This window comes from Tubulanus polymorphus, chromosome 2 (assembly GCF_964204645.1).
Source record: "Tubulanus polymorphus chromosome 2, tnTubPoly1.2, whole genome shotgun sequence".
Taxonomy (NCBI): domain Eukaryota; kingdom Metazoa; phylum Nemertea; class Palaeonemertea; order Tubulaniformes; family Tubulanidae; genus Tubulanus; species Tubulanus polymorphus.
The window spans coordinates 1,497,478-1,515,799 of NC_134026.1; the positions used below are offsets into that span (position 1 = coordinate 1,497,478).

The 18,322-nt window shown below is 38.6% G+C and overlaps 2 protein-coding genes and 1 non-coding gene across 3 annotated transcripts; all 3 read left to right on the forward strand.

Annotated features, from left to right (window-relative positions):
- Positions 1-4,580: 4,580 nt before the first annotated feature.
- Positions 4,581-12,460, forward strand: LOC141900892 (acid-sensing ion channel 4-B-like). Its single transcript, XM_074787951.1, has 7 exons — positions 4,581-4,723; positions 6,423-6,578; positions 6,824-6,942; positions 7,465-7,646; positions 10,539-10,731; positions 10,856-11,217; positions 11,363-12,460. The coding sequence occupies exons 1-7, from the start codon at positions 4,626-4,628 to the stop codon at positions 12,458-12,460; spliced, it is 2,208 nt and encodes a 735-aa protein (XP_074644052.1). The 5' UTR covers positions 4,581-4,625.
- Positions 12,461-15,233: 2,773 nt separating this feature from the next.
- On the forward strand, positions 15,234-18,254 carry LOC141900143 (putative phosphatidate phosphatase). The gene is made up of 6 exons (XM_074786909.1): positions 15,234-15,513; positions 15,966-16,117; positions 16,874-17,196; positions 17,332-17,389; positions 17,489-17,665; positions 18,115-18,254. The coding sequence occupies exons 1-6, from the start codon at positions 15,444-15,446 to the stop codon at positions 18,244-18,246; spliced, it is 912 nt and encodes a 303-aa protein (XP_074643010.1). The 5' UTR covers positions 15,234-15,443; the 3' UTR covers positions 18,247-18,254.
- On the forward strand, positions 16,564-16,699 carry LOC141900909 (U4 spliceosomal RNA). The gene has a single exon (XR_012618795.1). It is a non-coding gene; the product is annotated as a U4 spliceosomal RNA (small nuclear RNA).
- Positions 18,255-18,322: the final 68 nt, after the last annotated feature.

The following is an 18,322-nucleotide window of genomic DNA, read 5'->3' on the forward strand; positions in this document are numbered from 1 at the left end:
TCGTGTTGTCGATATAATTTCTGCGGACAGCAATCGATGGCTACCCGGTAATGCCTTGATTCGATGGCATTCACGGACGAAAGAGCCGCCATCTCTACTTTTCTCAGTTCGCCTCTTAGATACAGGTATCGGATTGGTAGGCCTACTTTGTAATGTAGTAAAATCATTTCAGATCAACTCCTTCAGTCCATTCGCCCGGTCCAACCACGACCGCGGTTACAAACGGCACTTCAATGGTTAAGACCGGGTCTCCCGATATCGACTACATTGATACTTAATCATCATGCCATTAAGCTATCTTTCTGTTTTCCGTTATCCCCGGGGTTCATTCCCGGTCGGTCAGGGGAAGTCAGATGGCGATAAATCAAGCAAAGCGCCGCGGTTTACTGATAAATGTCCATGCGATGGGCCAAAACAGACAGTCGTAACTCACGCCACCGGTATATTTATTTTCAAACGATACTTATTTGGATATATCGGGGTTTTCACTAGTGGTGTTTAACTGGCCGCATTTTTGTCTTATCAGACAAGCGATAAAGACAAGTCCGAGCAAATTTGTAGCTTGTCACTGATTTACGGTATGTCGATTAGAACGATGCGATATGTATAGTCGCTGTCCATGCATTTGGTAAAAAGAATATTCTAAATCCGGGAATTATCATGAGACTGAGTTCAAGATATGGATGATAACGTACATATATAGCAGAAATGTTTAAAATGACGGATTTGTGTAGACGAAGTTTGCAGTTTTATTGCGGATATATATTCGTTGTATTGTCTATCGTGAACTTAGGATTCTGTATTCCGCTAGGGCTGAGTTCCCCTGTGCATACGGCTGGAATGATCGTGTCTGGTTGTCTGACAACCGTTCTTACCGCCATCGCTGGAATTAACATGATAATATTCATTACGATTCATAGAAATACGATCCGAATGAAAACGTCTGTGATGGTGATGTCCATAATTTCCGCTACAGGAGTTATACCTACTTTAGCATATACGTGTGCCTTGATGACTTTAGTATCGGACGAAACCTCGCTAAACGCCGAAATTGATAACACTGAATCGGTTCCTTTAGATATCGGTGTGAACATTGCGCATATAACGGTACTTCTCACAATATTTATTACCTCTCTCGCCGAGGCTATTGTATTTTGCAGAAACTTTTGTGGTTTTGATTCTATAAACTCTGTTCAGCCGCTACAAGATCAGCGCGATTCTCGACGAAATCGAGCTCAACTGGGCCCGTACACAATTACACAGATGATGAGTTTGGAAGCTGAAGTGCGGTAGAAAAATAAGTGTTGGTTGTGCAGTTCTGGTTTTGTGTGTATCATCCATCGATTAAGTTCACACTATTCTGAGTCTATATCAATTGAGTTATTTTTACACGCATTTATTGCAATCAAGTGTTTCTAAAACATAATAAAAAAAATGAATGAACAACGTATATTACGAATAATCAAATTGTTGTCATCGTGGTTTAATGTAAAGACTCGATTATTTCAACGGGGCCAGATTTTTAATGGTGCTATTTAATTCCTACAGAGGTGAAACAGTGAACCCATAATGGAAATGTGTTAGGTCGTTAGCTAACAACAGTGATGTGAATTTGAATGTGGGAACGGATATGTTTCAGGTATTCAGTTGCAGTTATTTTATAGTCGTTGATAACACTAGAATCAGTCATTTGCTCGCGAGTTATAATTGCTTTATTATCGCTATGAACATTGAATGATGCGCACCTACCTCACAAAACGCAATAAATGTGAAGTACGGATAGGTAAATGACGCATTTTCCTCCCGAATTTACATCGAAAGGAAACATACATATTCACCCCTCCCAGATAGATGTAGATATACGCTGATTATTGAGGGACACATTACTTCATATTATAACTGTTCAATAATCATTAAACTGATAATCAGGGATCATTCGATATTCATACTAACCCAGTAGCGCGGAAACTGGCACATGTTTTATGTGATTATAGTGTAAATCCGTTGCATCATGGGATGTATCAGAAATGTTATTACGCTGCTTATTATGTTTATTTGTTTATGAATATTGCGTTTAGTTATTATTACTTTTGTTTGCTTTTGGCTGTCGACAGTTGACTGGATGTCGTCATCTGTTCGAATCGACACCGAATTCGCAATCTCGCCCGCGTGCAACATCCACCGCGATGACATATCAGCTATCAGCCGATCCGATGTCGCGTTAGAAATGGATAGACACATGCGGAAACGGGGTATTAAGTCCGTTATTGGCGAGTATGCAAATGAAACCAATTTTCACGGCTTTAGATATATAATTCATGCGGCTTCACCTGTTGCCAGGTAAGTTTTTGAAAATATATTTTGAAAAAATGGTTTTTGGAATTCATACCAAATTTAACCTATCGTAATCATTTAACTCTGTCAAATATAGTCATCACAACGATGAAAGCAATTAGATTGGCCAAATCAGTATGGATTTTGTCGAGTTTATCGTTTTTGCAAAGCAGAATCTGATCATAAACAGGTTAATAAAACATGAATGCGTACCTATAAGTCTGCCGTCTGTATTAGGCGGATCAAAACAGATTTCCATGAGCCATGACGGTAAAAACTTAGATTAGACCGAGAGAACGAATCTCAAATTACTCTCAATAATTCAGGTATCGCATGTTTTTTTTTCTGGTAGTTGTTGTCATTTACGTATTTGCGACACAGACGGCATCTGATCCTTCCATATAGAATCGTGAATAGTGTATATAAAATACGAAGTAATGGAAATGATACCATCCGTTTCCTGAAACTATCATTTTATAGCTTTTTTTTCTGAAGCGGTTATCCATTGCATCTATTGTATATCTCGTTTATTTTAGAGCCCGACATATGTCACAGTATCTAGCTTCCTAACTCAAGTTCAAGTTATTGTCTACTATTTAACGCTCCGCTGAGCTAAATTAAATTGACATCTGTTGAGACAAGCTCTAGCCAGAGTTATCCTGTACTGAGTTTCTCATCGTATTTCTGATGTCGACTGTAATTTGGGAGCTTCGAAAACGCGGCACATACGTACAAATTTCAAACAAAGGTGTTAGTTTCCCCTCTCTTTTAGCTTTTGGGATATTTACATAAGAGTTCAAAAATTCAATCGAGAAATATTCTAATCTATTTTGACTCTAAGAAATTATATAGGTTTCGACGTGGAAGTAAGAAACTACAATATGAGCAATATCAACCCGGTGAATGTTAACCCTCGCAGAAGAAGCAACAGTTACTGACTTTCATTCCAGTCACAGTCGATGGTGCAAATCGCCAATAAGACGAACACTTACTTATATAAATCTGTATCGTTACTGATGAGAATAGCCATTACCGAGAGCAATTAACATCCCACGTGCTACATAGATTTCATTGTATAATGGTATCTTTCCATGTAGACAGTCATGTTTCCCTTTTGTCGATCGTTGCTGCAGGGAGATGGGAGTACCTCCCTGGTTGCTCGAACGGGATCCTACCCGGGGTACTGTGTCGTAGAAAACGATTTTCACCCACGGAATAGAAATTCGCGTTGCAAAACGGTAATTAAGATGGCGATGAAAAGGATATGAATAACCCTCCAAATGACCAAAAATCATCACGATGCTTTAAATAATGAAGATAGGGCGATATATTCGATTTCGACATGCAGAAGAAGGTTTTCTATTTTCATTGCTGGAATAGGAAATCCTGTACCATCGTCGCCTAATGAAGAATACGATAGTTTGGTTTATCTTTTGAGTCTAGGGTTCCTAGGGATCAATAACCCCATTTACAATATATTAATTCCGTCAACACATCGTATATATGCAAATGAAGCAGTTCAGTTCTCAATCATCTGTACTTTCGACCCACTACTGCTAGTTCACTAAAGACTTGAATAAATGCTCCGCAATGCTTGTAAATACTGGACATCCGTCTTGAATGTGATATAAAATCGACATCAGTTATATCGAATGAGACAACGGAATTCTAACAAGTTATGATTTCATATTGATGGCTTGATGAGAATATCCAACTGAAATCACTGCTATAGCTTATCGATCTAGTCAAATATATATTTGAAATATAATATTGATTAAATGAATTCCAAAAATTCGGCCAGAATCAGAAGGAAGGCGACGAGAAATGCAAAATCAATATTATTTTCTCTAAAGGATAATTCGTTCAGTTTAGACGAGATGACGTGAATGGTTTTGATGAAGTCGCACAATGGCCGCGATTTCAACCAATTCCCTAGAGCGCAAATTAATTGGTTTTACAAAAAAAATGTAAATATATTTCGAACGACGAGGAGTATGAAGGAGGAAGTCTTTCGTGTATTGTTGTTCAATCGTATCCTTGTCGACATGGGAAATGTTGTTTTTGGCATCGTATTCCCTGCGATGAAACAATCATCATTTAGTAGCTTATAATGCCGTGTAGGAAGCTCGTGTACAATAAGAAACGTTCTGCAAATAGCATATTTGCAATGAATAATAGTTCTTCTCAGAAACATCGGTGACGATTCCTATTTTGTTTGCAGGTTGATTTGGCTGTTGTTATTTCTGTCAGCTATCGCTGCGTTTTTGTACCAAGTACAGGACAGAGTAAGAATGTATCTGAGTTGGCCTGTCAACGTCAATATCGATATCGCCAGTAATTTTTCGCTCATCTTCCCCGCCGTGACAATCTGCAACTCTAATAACTTCAGGTGAGTTTGTCATCTCATTAATCACTGGCTGTGTCGTATTCAACGAGCGATTGGCATTCTCGCCACCAATACAACGTTTTTTCTATTCGGTTAAAAATTATGTAACCATAAATAAATAATGTCTCATTGAACGCATTCGCAATCGCTAAAATTGCTGTAATATAAATCGTGTACACAATAGATATTTTCAAATTTTCAAGTTCAATAACTGCATCTAACAGCTTGGTACTTATTCAGTGAATTTCAATAGCCGGTATACAGCCCTGTCTCTCCTCACACGTGCTACATCACTGAACGATAATCGTGGTCACGACACACAATCAAATAAAGTCGCTTAAAATACACTAAATTACCCAGTAACGCTCAATCGTTACAGCTACATTTAATAAGTCAATGTACTGAAGATTATTCACTTAAAAAAGCTCAAGCATCTATGAGAATTTCTGCTGAGTGAACATTGAATAATATATATATATATATATATATATATACATGATATAGAGCTTTTTACAACAGGCGATTTCTAGATCAAAATCGAATAATTCGACAGATATTCACGCATGAAATGGTGATATATTCTCTGAATTCAGTTATAAATGGTCGCGTGTATATAAAAACGCTTATCACTGTATCATTGGATGATGGGGTCACTATCACACTGGACCCCATCAGCGCAGAATCTTAATGTCCATCATTAGTGTCATGGAAGTTTTTTGTATCGATAATCAAGTCAAATCAAATTTGTCGGTCATCACAGCTCCACTCGTCGGCGCACAGATTGGGGTACTCTAATGTTTACCGTACGCCATATGAATAAATATTAGGGAAATGTTTCTGCCTTCCAGACATTATATACTGATAGACATATTTTCTTCTAGTTAGAGACGTTATCTTCATTTCTGTTACCCCGGAATCGGCGGACACAACAAAGGAATGATGATTAATAAATCGGTCTATAAACGATAAAAAATAATCACCAAGATCCAGTATTTCTTGAACAATTCCTCGGAAACATTTCTGGACATAGACTAATCCGTGTTGAAGGAACATCCATATTTGATAAAGTATAAACACTCTGCTTAGCAGTAATCTAAGCTAGATGAAGCTTAGATCGATAGAAACGAAGCAGAATTCTGTGACTACGTATAATATATGATAGCAAACAGGATTGTCATTGTATTATCACCGAGCGCCCTGTTCATCTGGATCCAGTTCCACAGTCGTGAGTTAGAGTTAACGTGGAGTTAAAATTAGTTCATTTTCAGTATACAATGAGTTACTCTGAGTCAGATGATAAGTGACAACTGAGGAACTGGGTCCTGTTGAATTTTATATATTTTTGATGCCGATTTTGCCGATAATACCATGGGAATTGATGTGCACCGCATCATCAATATTTGCGCTTCATTATAACAATGAATTACAATATTGTGGATTTCGGGGTCGATTCTGTACTTGATTTTTTCATGACTCTTATTTCCTATTCAATAAATTTTCATGGTTTTTTAATAATGAGTTTCGAGTGGATGCGAAATCCTTGTCATCAAATTGGGCTAGCCTGTTTAGACTGGTTGCCAGTCAATTCAATTCAATTGTCAATATATTGAAGTTCGAAATAGCTTCATTCATCCTTGAAATTATTATCATATCATTCATTGTCGATGGTATCAAGCAATTTGTGTCTTCTTGTTAACTATAGATTGTCAGAAGCGATGAAGTTAGAAACGTATCAATACCTAACCGACGTCTTCCACCAAAAAGCGAATTGGGAAAAAGCGATGGAGAAACTGAATGAAATGAATTATACAGATCTGCAGATAAAACTGGCTCATCGAAAAGAACATATGATATTGGGGTAATTATTTACACTCATTCCTATCGGCTTATTTTGAGCATCATTTTTCGGTCACTCGTCGAGTCGTTAATGAATATACGTAAAACTGTTTATTGAACTCTTGATTGAAAAACTTTCGTGAAAAATCGTCAGTGGAGTGGAATGCTTTTTATCCCACGTGAGAATAAAACATGTGTCTGTGATCGAGTGAAGACACTGAGTCTATGGCTGATCTTTTATTCATCTCGTTGATTATCTATCCGCAGTTGTACGTGGAAATCGAGTCAGTGTAGTTCGGCTAATTTTACCCCGATTCTCACAGATTACGGCGTGTGTTATACTTTTAACACGAATAAAGACAACATTTTGACAGTAGAAAATACAGGTACGTCGAGACGAAAACCTAACTCAGCTTAATCCATTCCATTCATTAAACACGTTCTTGATAAGTAATTCAAGAAAGTTGTTTTCTCAATTCGCAGTACGACCTTGTGAAAGGATATATACTCTAACACAGGCCGAGCGGTGTGCCTCATTTACAGCTTTTTTAGGAAATCAGTAATAGATATATACCCTGTAATCGGACAAACCAATACAAAAAAAACGATAGCCTGTTATCAATTTGTTAGTTCGGAATAATGATATCATTTTTTTTCCTAATGTAATCCGTAGGCCCACACATATTAATCAGAGAATATCGTTTTGGTATTTTTAGTTGGCATCATCACTTAACGATAACCTAAACGTAATGCTGCCCTAATTACCCTTCATTTTATGTATATTTGAACTGGTTTTTCACGATAAATGTCAAATTATGCGCGTATAAATCATCTGCATCATATAATATAGGAGTAGTTATTTTTACACATCATCTGAAGTTCATTAAACTACTGAAATTTGAATTTAGGTGCGGCTTTCGGATTGGAATTATTGTTGAATATGGAACGTTATGAATACATGACCGGCGCCCACGTTTCGACGGGCATTCGGATACTGATGCATAACCATAACGAAAAACCTCGAATGGCGGACCTCGGCATATCAATTCCAGCTTCGATGAATGCTATGGTAGCGATGGAATTGACTGAGGTAAAATGTATATACTGCTCTTTGTCGGATCCGATTGCAGCACGACCGTTTTTAACGAAAGTGGTATTTGAGCCGGCAACGAATGACATGCAAAGTTGCACTTCATTCTATTGATTATAGAAGCTGTCGTTTCCATTGAACGCTTCATTTTTCAAGTCAATTCCGCGTGCTGTGATAAAACATGAAATGATAACATATGCTCGTTGATATTACCACTTTCCGGCCTAGGAAAAATATTTGAAAAATATGACATGTTTATTCATATTACAAGGTTGTGTTTCGGTTGATACAGAGGTTATTGTCTCCAAAACGCTTACGAAACCGTATACCAAATCTTGGTTAAAACTGCCCGACAATGATCACAAATGACTCCCTATAAAATCCTGGGGCCAGTTGTTCAAGTTGGCGAGAGAGGTAACCGGTGTATTAATACATGGTAAAAATGAAACAAGATTGAATGAAGCACATATGGCCTACAACATAAAAATATTTTTATTCGTTATTAATATATTAATTATATTATTGTTACAGAAAGAAAAAAAGACAAAAAGTCAAAAAGCAAAAATTTATTTATATAGATAGATTGACCTTATCCACATTGACATGAGGATAAGTTATCTAAAGATAATTTTATCAATTATCATCATTACTTATCATCGTAATTCATCATTACCATTATCGTGAAAGGATATAATAGGTTAGGTTATAATAGGTTATGATATTTTTATAATCAGTTACATTTCCACAGATAAAGTGTTCGTGTTATCATTAATTTCATCAGTTGTGATGCCCGGACAGTTTGACCGTACATGCATTCATGATTTAAAAAGAGGAACTCATCAAAAGCATTTCTTACCATTAAAGTTTGATCCTGAATAAAGATTCATCGATTCAGCAAAGAACGTTAGGTTAACAGATGGAATTAATGGGTTTCACAAACTACTGATCCACTTCCATTTAATGTAAAAAAACTGCATTTGCGTTGAAGTCTATTTACACTCTGACAAACTGATCGTAAAAAAGTGACATTCCTCGATCTCTTGGAGCTGTATATGAATTAGATTTTAAAAGATTAGAATGAGTTCTGTGTGGGATGTTTAGAACTGTCCTCTTGAGGTCTTGAATATTATCTATACATAATACGCGGATAAAGGGATTTGAATTCGAAATCGACAGAATGAGCTTTAAAAAGAGATGAAGTCAATAATACAGTTTCCAATGGAAGCTTTAAGCAATTGTGTCCTACGATATTTTTTGAAGGTGAATGAAAGTACTACAACTAGCCGAGTCATCTAAGTTTTTCCAGTTCGTCAGATCCTTTCGTTATTATCACCGTAAAATGGTACCGTATACGTCACAGTAGGGTCCTTCTAAGACCTACCGTAACAGCAACTGCAGCAGAAAGAAGCGATTATGATCTCCAGGATGAAGGTTACGAAGTGCAGGACGGACACTACGACTGGAAGAGCGTAGGCTGCTCCTACACCTACTGTCCATATTACGATATTAGCAGCTGCCGACGCTGTACACGACGCAGCGAAAGACCAGACGCAGCCAATAATAGCCAGAACCATGCAGGCGATTCTCAAACCATCACTCTTCTTTTTTCCGCACATAACTGCTAAAACGCCTGAAACAATTGGAATGATCGCGCCCCAGATACCTGCATGGAAGAAATTCCATTGAAGAGCGGCGATGCTTGCGATATTTAGTACTAGAGCGAGTACTTCGAGTACAAGCACTGCTATGCCCAACCCAAGAATGGCACCAGCGCGAAGTTTTCCTTCTTGTCTCACATAAGCGGGTTGTTGGACTATTACCACGTGAGGTTGTGGCTGTCCATAGTTAGCCGGTGGTGGCTGTCCATAGTTAGCCGGTGGTAGCTGTCCATAGTTAGCCGGTGGTGGCTGTCCATATCCCCCTTTTACGTCTGCCATGTCACGCGTAAACCTATTCAAAAATATATCATCGAAGGATTAACGCCAGTTCTTGAGGTGCAAATAAAAATATCACTATTGCAAAGAATTTGCCTTTCTGCGCAGGGGCGCGGTGGCATTTTTCGAGTACAAAAGGTACAGATTTACAAATTAGAAGGTTGAAATCTTAGTATTGGTGGCTGACTTAATCAATTTGAGATTGTGTGGCCCGAATCAGCCCCCGTGTATAATTCATTTACCTTACTAACGTTGTATGATATTCGCTGTTCGTTGGATAACCGTCAAACACTTCTGACGATCTCGGTTGTATATGAGAACACTTTTAGATCGAAAGGATTTATACTCTAAGGAAGATAAAGCATATTTCTGGTACTTTACAATGAATGTTTTGATTCTACTGTCCTACTGACATCTTAACTCCGAATAGAACTGGTTTAGCACTATGGTTACCAAATGGTTTCCAAAAACGTTGCGTATTGTGTAGATATTCTCCGGTTAAATTGTAGAACACTATTGCCTGGCTCAGTGCATATATAACCTTATCGATCAACGACATTTCATGACACCAGTTTTAATCGAAAGAGTTTGGTTCATTCTCCTATAGGAATATGTTCTTTCTCAGGGCGGATCGCACTTAAAAATGATTTCAATATTTTTCCGCGCACGATATCGGTTTAACTCCGATAAATGGGATAGTTTCAGGAATGTCGTGAGCGCCGTTTGGCCATTATATACACCTGACCGAATCAGACATCAATTTCAAAAAGTGGTAACATTGCATCTGTGCACTATTTCAACGGGATTTCCGCCGGTTAACCTTAGTCCATTATATTTGAGCAACTGGTCACTGATTGTTAATCTTCTTCAAATAATGAATATTTCCTTATCCCATCGCGTTTATCCCAGTTCTCCAAATCTGTCTCTTTTTTAACTGATGATTGTTTGAAATTTTCAGTTAAACGATTTAGCCGCGCCTCACGGAAACTGTACGAAGTCAGACTTCCGGTCACGTGAGGCGTGTATTGTCGACTGTCGAGTTGATAATCTGGCGCATATTTGTCACTGTCGACCGATGTATGCCACTTACAAAGCGCATATTCCCCTCTGCAACGCAACATCTCATCACATTTGTGTCAAAAACGTTTTAGGTAAGTGATAAGTGGAAAGTGAAAATCAAATAGTGCAGGAATATCCTCTCACAGATAACACCTGAGGCATTTGGCGATAACCGTTCGATAAAACTATCTCTCCCTCTCTCTCTCTCTTTTGCAGGGAGCCACGAAGGTTATGAGGCGTGTAATGATAAATGTAAAGTGCCCTGTAAACAGTTGATGTATTCGGCTTCGCTTTCGTATACGACCACGTCTGATTTTATGGCCCGAGCTATGGCCAAAAAGTACGCCAGCGATTTCGATCTTCTGAACAGATCTCGCATCGCGACGCTTAATCTTCACCACGTCGACGATACGTTTCTGGAAGAAGACAACGCCGTGATGTCAGCCTTCTTGAATAAATATCATAATTTCTATAAGCAATTGGTGTGGCTCTACGAATCCGCCCATAAAAATGTCTCGCATATCAAAGCCATGCGAGACGCGTTTGAGGGAGCTGAATTGTGTCTACAGGAAAAAAAGGTATTATCGGTGCAGTTGTTTGATATATATCATGCATTCATTACATTGAACAGACAGGTTACGTCTGGAACTAACAGACGTTCCGGATAAGATCAAATATTTATTTCCAGTACGTGATTGAACTGTTTTCGTTGTCGCTTTTTAGAGTCTTTACGAAGAGACTTTGAAGTTGCACTTGGTTCCAGGATTGGTCGAGTTAACGGTGGAGCGGCTGCGATACGAAATATCCGACTTACAGAACAGACGGTTGCCGCGATTCAGCGACCTCGTGCAACAGAACGCAACTCACAACAACATATCTACATTCGTACAGCAACAGTTCGAAGAAGAACTGTGGTGGCTGGACCATAAAATGAGAATCATATTATCAGAATTGGAACTGACTGAAAGTACGTATTCGAACGCTTTAAACACGATTAAGTCCGAGTATGAGAATGCCGACTCCGCTCTACCGATGTCGATTCTGCGGCCGTACGAGGACAGGTTATTGAACTCATATTCGACATTCGTCAACGATTCAAGTCGAACTATAACTGACGTAGAACATTTCCTTGATTACATCGCGCGATTCAGGCGTTCTCCGAACGGAGTAAATCTGATCAAATTATACAACGAAACAGCAACATTGAACAGAGTTTTAACCGAATTCACCGAGGCCACGGAAGGCCTGGAATCGATCTCTAACGTAATAAAAGAATGTTTTCGCCATGAAATTTCCAGCATTCGGTCGACCGAACAAAACATAATCGGTTCGGCACAATTCCACGCGAGATTGCTGCATATCTACGCTAGCGAGTTCGTCGAATCGCAGCCTCACTTGTTGGAGTTCGGCGATTTCATCGACCGCATAAAAAATCTAACCGGTGGATTTCAGATACAATACCTCGAGGATAAGTTACAAAACTCCGATCTGTGGAACCACACAATATCTCACACTAAGAACATGATGGTCACGTTAGATAAAATGAAAGCCGAAGCGAAATCGACGATTCTACACTCCGAAGAAGTATTGCTCAGTTTGGAAACGTCTGCCTCCGAGTTCAACGGTTCGAACGGTTGCGGCCAGTTTTCGACGATCATCGAGTTGTTGAGAACTTACAAGGACAGAATAAATAACCAACCGAATTATATCGATTCGGTTCAAAAAGACTATGAACAAATGCTAACAAGGCATACGAATCTAGACACCCATTTACAACAGTTGAAAGATTCGTACGCCATTAGTTATAAGTTCATAAAGTAAGTATAATGTATCCTTGAAGAACTACAAACTGTTTAACTTTCCATCCAACGCCTCATAAATTTTCATTTTCCTAATGAATAATGGGAGAAAAACCATCGACCAAGAATTCTGTTGGCAACAAGGATTTACCCTCTGGGCCACAACGTGTCTGCACGGAAAGGAGAACTGCTATCATAATTTCTTAAATGCATTTTCTCTTCCCATAGTTCTTTCGAGTACAATATCTTACCAGATAAAGAATAGAAAAATTAATTACTCCCACGAGAGATTTCCTCAATGCAACGTTATTCAAATATCTATCAAATATTTATAGTTATTCAAATATTTTACAACAAATGATGAAAAAAAAAGAAAATATTCTTAATCTACATTTTCAGGAGGAATGTTCTCACTGTTCGTGTTTTCTATCAGAAGCTCAATTTTCAGCGAATCACAAAAGCCGAAGGGTATCAATGGTTTTCTTTGATATGTAAGTCATAAATTTGGGCTTATTGTTTGTTTTTCTATTTCGCCTTTACCTGACGCGTTATAGGATCATAATTCGACGCTACTCGCTCGATTAACTCAGTAGCTAATAGTTATATTCAAACTCCTACCGGGACATGTCATTAATAGCATCGGAAATAGTTTCAGTTCGATGATAAACTACCATTTAGGGAGTTGAATAGTCCTACGTAGAGGTATTTACGGTCGTTGACATTTGGTCATAAAGATATATAGCTTAGTATATATAGTTATATTCGAAGAGCGGAAAGTGCTACGACTGTTGGGTTATCATCGCATCCCAGTGGTGGTATTAAAGACAGGAATAATCCTGCGATAATATATGTATTAAGTCATGCCCAGCGCTTCGTCGACGGAGAGATGATAATTTCGTCGTGCGGGGTCGATGAAATTTGAATATAGCGTCAAATATTCATAAAACAAAAATTCTTCGTTCGCGTTTGGATTTTCATGAAAATGAAAGCTTTCGGTATACTGTCGTGCCCCAGGGGATCATACAGTTACCGACTTAATTGCCTTTTCCACTAGCATTTCTCCTAATAAAAAACCGCACTTAACCAGCCGTGTATGGAATACGTTACGAATTCTGGAAGTTGTTCTAACGTATAAAACAAATCAATTGATAATCATTTCCCATTGCCATTTGCTCGTCTGTAAATTGTTTACCGGTTTCATTGCAACACGTCTTATTTTGGTTCACGCCTTTCAATGTATATGATATATGCAATGAACGGTGTGAACCAAATTATCAAAAGAAATAATATACAGTAGACTTCGCTCAAGAAAGGATCTATTGGGACCATCAAAATGTTCCGGGTTCAATGTATTTGATATGTAGTATCACAAAAGATTTTTCAAAAGACATCCATGTTGAACGGTTCTGACTGACGTAATGAGAGGTGAACGGATTTCTATTATCTATACATGTATATGGCGAGTTGATCAGACTTGAGGGGCATTTTCAATCGTGTGGCATTTTCACTCGTGGGGCATTTTCACTCGTGGGGCATTAACACTCGTGGGGCATTAACACTCGTGGGGCATTAAAACTCGTGGGGCATTAAAACTCGTGGGGCATTAACACTCGTGGGGCATTTTCACTCGTGGGGCATTTTCACTCGTGGGGCATTAACACTCGTGTGTTAACGAACATCTGTACTTCATTCTCTGGGATATCGGTATCATTTGACTTATCCACAGATTTGGTTCGTCCAAACACTGGTTAGAAAAATATCTATCCCAATACGATTTTCAGTATTTTTTTCTGTATTCTTTTCAGGTGATATAGGTGGTTCGTTCGGTCTGTATCTCGGTGCATCTTTGCTCACGTTAGCGGAACTGTTATATTTCATCGGAAAACATATAAAACCGGGCAATTCTTCACAGGAAAAAGTGAAATCGTTCAGCATGAAACAACAACGAGCGAAAATGAACGGTAGCGACAAACAAAATGTGATCACTCACAGCGATAAGATTGCCTGGGCGTCTGACTAGTCGAATATCAATGATTCCGGCCGATTTAAACAGACTAAAATGAAATTCTGAAATTCGACCTCGTAAACGCGTGTATAGTTGTTTCATGATGTTAGATAGTTATTTGTATTCGTGTGTGAGTGTGTAAAGCAATCGGTACTGGAAAATCATTCGCTGAAAAATTCAAATTGCATCTGCGTCACTCTGGACGAGGCGACATTCTCTTTCATGTAATGATTTCCGTTGGATAAGTGGAATCGTCGGATAGTTAAACATAACCGTATCGTAGAAATTGCATGATCATGACCTATCTTCAACTGTGAGTTTAATCAGACTACTGAATCGAAATTAGTTCATTTTCGAGTTGATTTTAACACTCAACTTAATGATGACTCCTTATGTTTCAGTTCGTCTCATATTCAGAGCACTTTGATATAAAATAAAACGGCGCAGTTGTCGATATCGCTATTAGAGTAAAAATAAATGTACATACAAATATAAAGCGTTTCTGTTCTATCTAGGTTCGTATCGTAGTTTGACTATGAGCTTACACTCCGGAAGTACCCATTCGGCCATTCTAAACGACAGGTCCCGTCAGGTAACAGGTTGCTTCGACTGCGTGGTTTGGACGCTGTAAAACAGTTCCTAGATAAATATGGTTGACGACGTTGGTTTTTTTAACGTATTAGAGAAACCGCAGCAAGAAATGATAGATTACAACATGTCCTGGTGGAAATTTGACCTGATCGGAAAGATGACCCGCTTAAGACCAAACTGATAAGTCTAATTCAGACAAAACGTTACGTTATTTTAGGTAGGTTTTAACATTTATCAAAGTTATGTTGTCTTTAACTGGCTAGATAACAGAGCATTTCCATCGATCGATAAAAAAGAACACGGTAAGCAAGCGAAGATAAGCGATAAGACATCGGTCACGTGACTATGCTTATCACTAGCTCGCTCGAAGAACAAGGCGTCTTCACACGGATGAAGAGTCGGTTTAAAAATGCCTTCCCCGAGTTCCTTGCGTGGAAAGTTGTTGTACATCGTGACTGATGTTGTTTGCTTCGTCATCGGTAAGTGTGGTTTGTGTCTATCTTGACCAGAGAAATAGATACCGTGAACAGAAGGCCGTGTTCACAGGGATGACTCTTCAAATAATTCATTCAGAAATGGACGGGAAAACATTTATGGCATATCATCTACAAACTTCACGAGAAAAAAAAGTGAAAGTGTATATTCGATTTTGTATCATCGTAGCAACATCGAAGACGATATAGCAATTCGTGTATTCTTGAAAATAACTGACATGGTACTTTCTCTATTTGAAGATACCGACGCGTAATCTAGCCCGCTATATATCTCACCGGGGTTTATACATATAAGTTCGGATATATTTCAAATACATATGAAGTTTTTAATCTAGATGATATAAGACTCTTATCTCGGCGGCCAATATTCGATATCTTTCATACGACGACGTTACATGAATATGAAAAATATCTATCATTGTATATTGCTTTTTCAGCGGCGTTACCGAATATTTTGATGAAAGAGTACATGCCACCTTATCATCGTGGGTTTTACTGCGATGACGAATCGTTGAAACACCCTTACAAAGGATCGACAGTTCCTTGGACCCTGTGTATTTGCGTTGGGGTTCTCTTACCCGCTGTAGTGGTAAGCTCAAGCTGATTTGTCGTCGAATTTCTGTTCATTGAGCTTAACAGAGCATATTCTAAGAGGTGAAAATACCTTATTGCCTACAAAAGAAATAGGTGGAAAATGTTTCAACTTTTCAAATTGATTCGTTATCTGTTAAGTTTATGGGTGATAAAAACCTACTAGGGCGCCACCTGCTCGAAACGTTGTCGTTAAAACGCTTTTATTAACTGAAATATTATATTCAGTTTATTATATAGTCCTGTTGTCTAATGCTGGCTATGCTCCAATTTTCTATGTTTGCCATTAAGCGATAAAAACTTGAATATTATACGGTATTATAATGACTATACATTTTCACGTTTATACGACGATTTCTGAACAGGTATTCAAAGCGATTTGAACCACCGTCTTGATTTCAAGTTGCATAGTAGGATATAAACCCGCTCCCCGTTTGATAGTTCAGCTTTGCGCAGTGGCGGTACCATAGTCAATGAGGTTTATCCGAGGCGTGGTTATTGCTAGTTGAAAACTATACCCAATACCCCGCACTGGCGACCGCAAGGTCGACTGTGCAATTTTTCAAAGCCTCTACGGAGGCTGCAATTAATAAATCTAAGATCAAAATGAAAAGTGAACGATATCTGGTATACTAGATAGCAGTTTCGCTTGACACTTGCATGTTCGAGTAAAATGATGAGCATTCTAGAGGTGTCCAATTCGGGAATCGGTCCTGAGAGTAATTACAAAATCTTTTGCCAACCGTTTTTGCAGATTTTCATCGTCGAGTTGTTTCACTACTTGGACGATCGTAAACGAAATCAGGGATCGTCAAAATATCAATTAGGATCGGTACCAGTAGCTAGTTTCCTGTGGAACTGGTACAAACATACCGGTGTGTTCGGCTTCGGTTTGGCTCTCAGTCAGACATTTAATGGCATCGGAAAGTACAGCATCGGTCGACTGAGGCCGCATTTCTTGACGGTTTGCGACCCCGATTACAGCCAACTAAACTGCACAGGACTGAACAATATGCAACGCTACGTCATCGATGAGAACATATGTCGAGGCGATGCGGCAGCGATTAAAGAAGCGAGGTAAATTGGTTTCACTGTGGAACTGAAATTAGATTTACCCCATCTGGACTTGATCTAATATGAAAAGGGTTACTCACTTTAAACTGTTTGTAAAGTGAATGGATTAAGATTGAAAGTAATTATTTCACATTATAGGTTGTCTTTTCCGTCCGGACACGCGTCATTTTCTTGGTATTGTATGTTGTACCTTGCGGTGAGTTTGCGATGACAATTCGAGTTGTATATATAATATATATCATAATGGTCCAGAATTTTTTCCACAATTAAGACACGTTTTGAAATGATGTTTTAGATCTATCTACAATGTCGCATGACTTGGAACGGGTCAAAGTTGGCCAAACACCTTCTTCAAGGTGTAGTTATATTGCTGGCATATTTCACTGCGTTATCTCGCATCTCTGACTACAAGCATCATCCGACTGACGTTCTTTCCGGCTCCGTACTCGGCATCTTATTCAGTCTCCTAACGGTAAGAGCGATGGTAATCTTATCCCTGTCGGCGCGCCTCAACAGTACCATCCATCACAATTCGCTGTTCTTTATACCCAAATTGTGAACAGACGTTTGGGAACCGTCCTTGTCTTCAAATGATAAGTTATGACACAAAATCGATACTTAAGACACACGCAAAAAGGTCCCCGAACCCTGCAGCCAAAATTAGGATTCAAGGATTTCTGTAGGATTTACTGATCCCTGTGGTCTATCAGAGAACATTATATGAATTGCATTCACTTTGTCATGTATCTCAATTGCTTTTATTACTCTCTCGTATACAAAATAGATATGTATATATTCATGGATGATTTTACATGCAAGGTTTGTATACATCATTCCAACAGCTACGGCTTTAACCCGTAAGATATATATATATATGTTAACTAGAGCCAAGACCTTCGTATGTTTAAATGCGTATTTCAGGCTTTTTGCGTGTCGGAATTATTCGATAAGAACGACCAAGCGTCTCGCGCCGATGATACGGATATTCTCGTCGGAGGTATGGAAAACCCGCTACAGTCTGACGTACAAATTCAGCTATCGAACAAAGAATGATAAGTAAACAATGAAAGCTCTGCAATACTCAGTTTTCGTTTGATAATCAAATCGTTTTGTATTTATATATCTATAT

Bases quoted from the DNA above. Each gene is read 5' to 3' on its own strand.
- LOC141900892 (XM_074787951.1), top strand. From the start codon at position 4,626: ATGTATCTGAGTTGGCCTGTCAACGTCAATATCGATATCGCCAGTAAT. The intron at 6,579-6,823 runs GTAATTATTTAC...ATCTATCCGCAG, and splicing joins AAAGAACATATGATATTGGG to TTGTACGTGGAAATCGAGTC. The intron at 7,647-10,538 runs GTAAAATGTATA...TGAAATTTTCAG, and splicing joins TAGCGATGGAATTGACTGAG to TTAAACGATTTAGCCGCGCC.
- LOC141900143 (XM_074786909.1), top strand. From the start codon at position 15,444: ATGCCTTCCCCGAGTTCCTTGCGTGGAAAGTTGTTGTACATCGTGACT. The intron at 16,118-16,873 runs GTAAGCTCAAGC...CCGTTTTTGCAG, and splicing joins TTCTCTTACCCGCTGTAGTG to ATTTTCATCGTCGAGTTGTT. The intron at 17,666-18,114 runs GTAAGAGCGATG...TGCGTATTTCAG, and splicing joins TCTTATTCAGTCTCCTAACG to GCTTTTTGCGTGTCGGAATT.